Source organism: Cavia porcellus, unplaced genomic scaffold, assembly GCF_034190915.1.
Source record: "Cavia porcellus strain 051 isolate PalLab524CR breed Dunkin Hartley unplaced genomic scaffold, mCavPor4.1 scaffold_20, whole genome shotgun sequence".
NCBI classification, from domain to species: domain Eukaryota; kingdom Metazoa; phylum Chordata; class Mammalia; order Rodentia; family Caviidae; genus Cavia; species Cavia porcellus.
This window is the reverse complement of record NW_026947503.1, coordinates 46,780,335-46,789,026: the sequence shown is the minus strand read 5'-3', so window position 1 is coordinate 46,789,026 and position 8,692 is coordinate 46,780,335. Positions and strand designations below refer to the sequence as shown.

The following is an 8,692-nucleotide window of genomic DNA, read 5'->3' as shown; positions in this document are numbered from 1 at the left end:
GAGCTAAGGAAGGAAAGACATAACGTTCAATAGTGTCATTTCGTGAAAGCGGGGGATAGCATAATCAAAACCAATAAGACAAATTCTAAAAATCTCTTCTCTGTTCCCAGTTACATCCTGTTTGGGAGCATTAACTCCCATTGCTCTTTGAGTAGCTCTCAACTTGGAATGGGGAATGTGTGTCCTAGAGAAGTAATTGCCACAGCCCTGGACGATGGAGGTGGGAGCTGGAAAAGCCTGAGAAAAATTACTTGGAAATTAAATGAGGTTTCATTTCCTCTTTTTCTTCTTTTGTATTTAGAGACTGTTTCCGGGGTTCTAGTCTCAGAAGGTATATTCCTAGTCTGCAGAATGATTCTCTTCTGAGCCCATTGGTGCTCAGTTCCCTCCAGACCTGAGACCTTTAAGCAGAGAAGAAAATCGTACAAAGGAAATGGTATTTCTTCATTTGCTCTCTGAGGTGTCCAGTTGCAACCTATGGAGAACCAATTCAATTATGAATCTCAAGAACGTCACTTTTTGTCCGGTGAGTAGACCCTATCCCAGCTCTGCCTGTGATACCAATATTCCTTATTGCCAACACCCACACTTTGTTGGTACTGTCTCTTTAAGGCTTCAAGCAGCGTCACGTGGTTTTGTTTCTAATTCTAGCACTCAGATTCTTACACAGTTCCTTCTCTTTTTCAAGGTCCAAGAGTCATCATTTGACCCTTTCTAAAAATCACCTTATTACCAGTCCTTGAGTGTTAGGTATATCACCTTTATAATCTTTTTAAGTCATCTTTTTCATCTATAAAGGCATAATTAAAAGTTTGCAGTTTGATGACCTGGCTTCAACTTCTAGCTTTGTCACTTACTGCCTCCAGTAATTCACAGTTCTGTTCCTTCACTTTATAAATGTATAATAATTCATATCTTGAAGGTTGTTTTGAGAATTGTCTCTTATTCGTTAAAACTTAATGACTTGAAACATCAGACAGTTTTCATCTGTGTTACTTCTTATGGTTTCGTAGGTCATCAACTGGAGCCAGGTGTACATGGGCAGTATTTTTCTCCTAGTATTGTCTGGATTCACTTAGTTATCTGGTGGCTTAACTGGGACTGGGGTCTAAGTCTCAATCACATGTGTGTGACTGTTGGCTTGAGTACATCACCAGTGGGCTAGCACAGACTATTAGAATACCTAATACCCAAAATCAGAGAGAGAAAGCTCTTTGACACATGAGAACTTTGTATACCTGGACTTGTGTGAAATCTATGTATGTCACATTGACCAGTGCAAATCATGTTGCCAGTTTTAGAGTCTTTGTGAATGGAAACTGCACTAGGAGATTGACGCTGACAGATACGATTCATTGGGGACTGTTGCTCCTATAAGAAACACTACAAACACTAAGTGAGGCCCTCTGTGTAAAGCTATGAGTATTGATCTGGCTTATAGTAAACTATTTATTTGTTTTTGTGGTACTAGGGATTGAACCAGGGCTTCATGCATACTTTACCATGCTAGGTGGGCACTGACTGAGTTACATACCCAGCTCACTTTATTTTGCAATAGAGTCTTGCTAAATTGCCCAGCTTGGTCTTAAACTGTGATCCTCCTAATCTAGCCTGCTGAGTAACTAGGGTTACAGGTGTGCACTATCAATCTTGACTTCTAACAAACTCTTTATAAGTGGAGCCACTATTATAGTAGTAAAATGATTTTGATCCTTATTTTGTTTAGATGTTTTGCAGGGTTTCATGTCCACATGATATGCTGCTTTTTGGATTTGGTCCTCCCATCATTGCTGCTGTTATTTTGCCTATGAAATTCTCCTTCCATTGTCTGTTTCTTTTAATATAGATCTACGATATTTTAGTCTCAGAGTGGCTTTATTATGTTTTATTTAGTTAATTTATTTCCTGTGTTACAATTTGCCTCTCCTTAAGATCTATTCTAGCCAGGTGTGGTGGTTCACACTTATAATCTCAGTACTCAGGAGGCTGAAGCAGGAGGATCACCATGAGTTTGAGGCCAATCTGGGCTACACAGTGAGTTCAAGGCCAGACTGGACTATATAGTGGGGCTCTGTCTCAAAAAACCAGATGGGGTGGGGACAAAATCTGTTCTAAGTCATCTAGCTCTCATTCTTCCTGTGAAGCATTGTAGCATTGCTGCTCCTCCTTGCAACTTGACATAAACTTATTGTATGTGATTAGGTCTCCTAGAATGTGTATGAATTAATATTTTTATTATAAAATAATACAATTATGCCGTAGTCAATTTATATAATATAGAAAATACAAATTTTATAATCTATAACTCCACCATCTAGAAATAATTACTAATATAAATGTATCCTTCAAATCATTTAATTAACTAATTCAACAGATATTTAGTGTTGATAGATGTTTATGAATTAATAAAATTATAGCATATTAGCCATTACTAGTCATATAATATTAGTTATTGAGGTTTTACTCTGTGCCACTATATGTAAGGGGCTTCCGCATATGCAGATTTTGGTTTCTAGGCGAAGTCCTGAAACTAACCCTCTGCAGATGTTGAGGAGTGACTTTACTCCTAATTCTTGGCCTAGCAAGAAAAGAGCAAAGATGAAGGGAGACCAGCTCATCTGTTTGCTTGGTATTTAGCACTGACAGTCTCACCTTCCCAATAACCCCTTCAGTTTTAGACAAGCCAAGACAGATGGTCACACTATTGTTCTTCCCTAATTATGCAAATCTATTGTAAGCCTGATGTCTCAGAACCCCAGAGTACACAGTCACCAGCATCAACCCCATGGGCACAGAGCAGATGGAGAATAGATCTGGAGGATGAAAAAATATCTGTGACAGCCCACCCTTTCTATCCCCTACTGCCTACTTTTATTTTTTTGGTACCAGGGATTGAACTCATGACCTTATGCTTGCCAGGTAGGTTCTTATACCACTGAACTAAACTCCTGGCTCTTTGCTTTTTTTTTTAAAGAGTAGGAAAATTTATTGGAGGGAAGGAATGGGGAATAAAAATAGCTCCTGAGACATAAGAAGGGTCCTGAATGGATTGCCAATCCAATATCTACTTTTGTCCTTTGATTTTTTTATTTAATTTGTGCTCTCAACACAGAAAACAAAGTTCCTTAAGCTACCATTTTCTTGCCAGTTGACATATAATTAAATCATATTCTCTCCCGAAACCCTCCAGGGCCCTCACTGTAGCAGAAACAAAGTCTGGGATAGACAGGTAATACAAGGGTAGTACAAATGAGAGCTGAGAGAAAGGGACCAGATTGTATAGAATTTTATAAGCTATCGTAATGATTTGGAATTTCATTCCAGTGTAACAGCAAGCCATTAGAGCTTTTCATACAAGATGATGACAAGTAAAGATCATTCTGCCTGGAATGCAAAGAACAGGAGAAAGATAGGGAGAAGAACACAAGTATTTCAAGAAGCAAGTACTAACTATTCAAATAAATCTGGAGTAAGACTGAGAATTGAAGATTGTCCAGGTAGAGCAATTCGTGATTTTATAAGTCTAAAAATTTCAATTGAATTACTGAAATAATATCCTAATTATAATGGATTAAAAAGAGAACTCACTCAGGCTGGGGACGTATCTCAGTGTTAGAATTCTTGCCTAGCATGCAGGAGACCTTGGCTTCAGTTAATACACAGACATACGCGCGCACACACACACGCACACACAAAAAGAATTGATGTTGATTATAACATTCAAAATCAACCAATGTTTTCTTTAAAATGAGAAATTTAGTAAAGTTCTGAAGAAAAGCCAGAAAAGACTAAACACAAAACTCAATGATGATATGGATAGGGAAAAAAGAGGTTAGAGGGAAACAGGAGCAGGCACAGAACGATCCCAGGCTGTTTGAAGTTTTTTGGTGCTTTTTTCTTTCCTAAACTAAATGAGAACTCTGTTTGATTTGTTGTGTTTAACCACTATTTATATTTATGTATGTATATATTTTTCCTATGCATAAAAATTTAAACACATGAAAAATATAGTGTAAATTTTTTCAAGGAAAATTGCTAAAAAGGGAAATAAAAATGAAACAATAGACATACGGAATGTAAACTCCAGATTTTTGTATTTCAAGTCTTAATGTGTTCTTTCTATTTTTTATTAAATCTGCTTTAATGAGGTATAGTTTACAGAAGATAAAATGCACCCTTTTTAATTGTGCATAGATGAGTTTTGACATCTTCATACATCATATCCATAGAATCACTGTGTTTCCACTGCTTCCACTTAGAAAAATTATTTTGTACCCATCCTTGTCCCTTACTATCCCGGAGCAACAACTAAATAAGCTTTCTGTCACTATGTATTTTATTTGTGTAAAATTTCATGAAAATGGAACTATGCTTTTTTATGCCAGCCTTCTTTAGTTGAACATAATATTTTGATGTTTAGCCACATTTTTGCTTTGTCTATAGTTCTGTCTTTGCTGAAGAGTATTTTATTGTTTGGATATATGTCAATTTGCTTATTGATTTACCAGCTAGACATTGTTTGCATTTTTGTTTGAATTGTTTGCATTTTTGGCTATTTTATTTATAAAACTACTTTGAACATTTGTGAAGTATGTTTCCATTTCTCTTGGTTAAATAACTAGAAGTAGAATTCCTGGGTTGTATGATAAGACTACGTCTACTTTCATGAAAAGTTACCAGATTTTTCTAAAGCAGCTATACTGGTTTACATTTCCATCAGCAATGTATGAGTTTCAGTTGCTCCAACCCTTGTCATCATTTAACCACTAACTGTTAGTTGTATTGTCATTCTTCTTAAATTTAGCCATTCTGCTGAATGTTTGCCGGCAGTTGTGTGTGGTTTAATTTGCATTTCCTTGATAACTAGTGATGTTTAGCATTTTCTTATCGATGATCCATATAACTTCTTTTGTGAACTCTTTATTTTAATCTTTTGCTCTTATTGAGTCATAATCTTATTTCTAAGTTGTGAAAGTTCTTTTTATATGTTGGACACATTCATTGTCAGATACATATTTTGTAAATATTTTCTTTTACCTATGGCTTCACTTTTTTGTTTTGTGTTTTATGTTAGTAATGTTTTCTGAAGATGTTTATAATTTTGATCAATTTTTAAAATTTTATGATTAATACTTTTGGCATCCTATCTAAAATATCCACCTCCTCCCAAGTCATGAAGAAGGCCATTTATGCTACTTTAGTTTTTATATCTGGGTTTACACTACCTTTCTAGTTAATCTTTGTGGATAATACCAGAAAAAAGTCACAACTTGTTTTTATCATTATGATATGCAGTTCCAACACTTTTTTTTTTGAGAATCAGCCATTGAATTATTCTGGCATTTTTGTTGAACATTATTTCTACATATGTTTTGGATCTGTTTTTGCCCACTGTTCTATTCCATGGATGGACATGTCTCCTTATGTCAGTACCTTGATTACTATGGTTTTATAGTAAAGCTTGAAATAAAAAATTCAGTTTTGTTTTTCTTTTTAAAAATAGCTTAGGTTTTTCTGTACTGTTCTGCTTAAATTTAGAATCAACTTGTTAATTTCTACAAAAAAGCCTAATTGGAGCTTTGGGGTTATGTAGGGACAGATTACTATCTTCCTATCCATAAATAGTGGTATGTGTTTCTGTTAGTTAGTTTCTTTAGTTTCTCTCAGCAACATTTTATCATTTTTATTTTACTGATTTTGTACATATTTTGTTATTTTTGAGTATTTCATTTTTGGGTGCAATTGAAAAAGTTAAATTTTTTATTCCAAATGTTCATTGCTTATATACAGAAATACTATTAGCTTTTATATGTTACTCTGCTAAAGTCATTGCAAATGTTAATAGCTTTTAAGAGATAGTTTAGGGATTTTTATGTGTGTGTTCTCTAAGTAAATACAGTTAACTTTTTCATATGTATAAGTTGTATATATTAATTATGTGTGTATATATATATACATATATAAAACTTTTACATATTATGGTTTCTGTCTACATGCCCCCTCCAAGCCTCATACAGTCATGGGAACGGACTTTTTTCAGAAGTGGCTGAATGTAGAGTGTGCAGTGGATTTGTAGTGCAATGCTAGGATTAAGTGTGGGTGACTGCTGGATTAGTCCTCTGATTAGATTGGCACCCCCGCTAATCTCAGTAGACTGGATACAATATAAGAGGCAAAAAGAGGCTTGCCTCTCTCCTTCCTTGTTTTTGTTTTTTGTTTTTGGCTTTTTGAAACAGGGTCTCGCTTATGCAGTACAGGCTGGCCTTGAGCTCACTTTGTAGCCCAGGCTGGTCTCGAACTCACAATGATCCTCCTTTCTCCGCCTCCCGAGTGTTGGGATTACATGCATGTGCCACCATGCCCAGTTTCCCTTGTTGCTTTTATTGTCTCCTGTTGCATGAACGTTTCTCCTCTAGCATGCCCCTCTGCCAAGCCACCTCACCTTGGAGCCATGCAACTGTGCACTGAAACCTCTACAAACCGTAAGCTAAATAAACCTTTTCTCCTTTAACTTTGAGTGTTAGGTATTTGTCCCTGCAATGAGAAACTAAGACACACACACACGTTTTTGTTTTTCATTTCTAGCATTCCTAGCAATGAATGAAAGTAGTACAGTATTGAATAGCAGTGCTAAAAGTAATTGTCTTTGCCTTGTTCCCTTGTGGAAAGCACTTCATACTTAACAAACCATCAGCTAATGAGTTAATGATTATTTTGCTTTTGTTTTGTTTTTCATTGGAGTAGTCACTTTAAATGTAACGTGATTGCTGTGTTTAAATGTACCTGCTTCTTAATTTTCTTTCTTTGAATTTTCTCCCTTTGTGTCTTATTTTAGTGTCAGGCTTCTTGATTTTCCACTTTTTTTCCTATTGTGGTTTATACTGATTCATTGTTGTTTGGGGTGTGTGAATGCACATATGTGTGCTTGTGCATGCAGTAAGGGTCTTCCACTGAGTGACACCCTAGCCCTTTTTATTTTTTATTTTGAGACACAGTCTTCCTAAATTCCCCAGGCTGGATTAGAATTTTCTATTCTCATGCCTCAGCCTCCCAGAATGTTGGGATTACAGGTAGGGGGTACCTGCCTAACCTGCTATACATTCTTTAATTATTTTAATGCTTATTTTATCACAGCCTTTCTCAAATGCGGTTCTGTGAATTAAGTAAGCCACAGTGTTCTAAGGTACCTATTGTCTTTGTATGTTATGGGTTAGTATCTCTGATAATAAATTTACTATGTAATAAATTTAACTATATATCACCCTTGGAAGAATTATGAAAATAGTTATTCAAATAACTTTAATTTGTTTTGGGGGGTTTTTCTTTTGGAAGAGTAATTCAATTTTAAATTTTATTGTTTTTTTTTTCATTTATTTTGTGCTAGGGATTGAACCTAGTTCCTGTGCACAGTAAGCACAGTGCTCTACCACTGAGTTATATAAGTCTGCGTCATGTTTTAAAAATTTGTTTTGTAACCTGCTGTTTTATTTAATGAAGTATAGTGGAAACATTTTCACTTCCATCAGTTCATGTCAACATCATGATCTCTTAATGATATAACTAATATCACTTTCTTTGGATTCACCAAATCCTTTCCTTCACACTTTCTTCCTTTCATTCCGTTCCCTTTGTCTAATCATAGTTTCTCTTCTACTTACATGTTATCATTTTTAGATTACACTTAATAGGGGAAACATGCAATACTTATCTTTCCGAGTCTGGCTTATTTCACTTAAAATGATGATCTCCAGTCCCATCTGTTTTCCTGCTAATAACATAATTCTTTTCTCCTTCTCCTTCTTCTCTTTCTCCTCCTCCTCCTTCTTCTTCCTTCTCCTTCCTTCTCCTTCTTCTTCCTTCTTTCTTTTTTCTTCTTCTTCTACTGGAAATTGAACTCATGACCTCATACTTCCCAGGCAGGCACTTATGCTGCTGAGCTAAATCCCCAGTTGAATAAAATTCCTTGAGGTGGGGTACTGGGAATCAAACTCAGGACCTTGTGCTTGCCAGGCAGGTGCTGTGCCACTAAACTATATCTCTGGCTCTTAAAATTCCATCTTGTAGATAGTCCACATTTTCTTTGTCACCGTCTTCTGATGAGCATCTTGGATGGTTCCATCACTTGGCTGTCATGAATGTTGCTGCAATAAACATGTATGTGCACATGTGTCTATAGTACTCCAGTGTCATTTTTAAAAATGTCTTATTTTTCATCATTTTATTTCATGTGACCACAGGCTGAAAGAAAAAACATATGTATGTGTGTATGTATATGTATGTAAAAAATAGTTAAGATAGTTGTACTGCTGATTTCACTGAGTTTGCTGAAGTGAAAGGTTTGTGCTGGTATTGTTCAGACAATTGAATGCAGATGTCTTGTGCTCTGGGTAAATGATTTGGGGATGACAATGTGCAATGATGTACTATTGTTGCTCCCTGACTGCTGTGCTTTAAATTTTTGTTGTAGTTTTTTTTTCTTCTTTTTTTTCTTTTTATCTATGAATAAAATGGACTTGGAATAAAAGGAAAAAGAGAGAAAAAAATTAATTTTTATTTTATTATGTAGAATTGTGATTCATAAAGTCTGCCTTAGAAAGTACAATACATATACTGAGTTTATTACAGTTTAATTTACCACTTTTAGGACAATGTAAAAGACTTTAAAGACTTTAAAACTAGCAGTGGACTTTGG

At 35.4% G+C, this 8,692-nt stretch overlaps 1 protein-coding gene across 1 annotated transcript in view; it reads left to right on the top strand.

Moving 5' to 3' along the window:
• The window catches only part of LOC100735295 (uncharacterized), a 48,969-nt gene that overhangs the window by 35,975 nt on the left and 4,302 nt on the right, over positions 1-8,692 (top strand). The window contains exon 9 of the mRNA XM_063232027.1: positions 461-526. Within this exon, the coding sequence (XP_063088097.1) occupies positions 461-526 (66 nt within the window). The remainder of the gene's footprint in view (positions 1-460; positions 527-8,692) is intronic.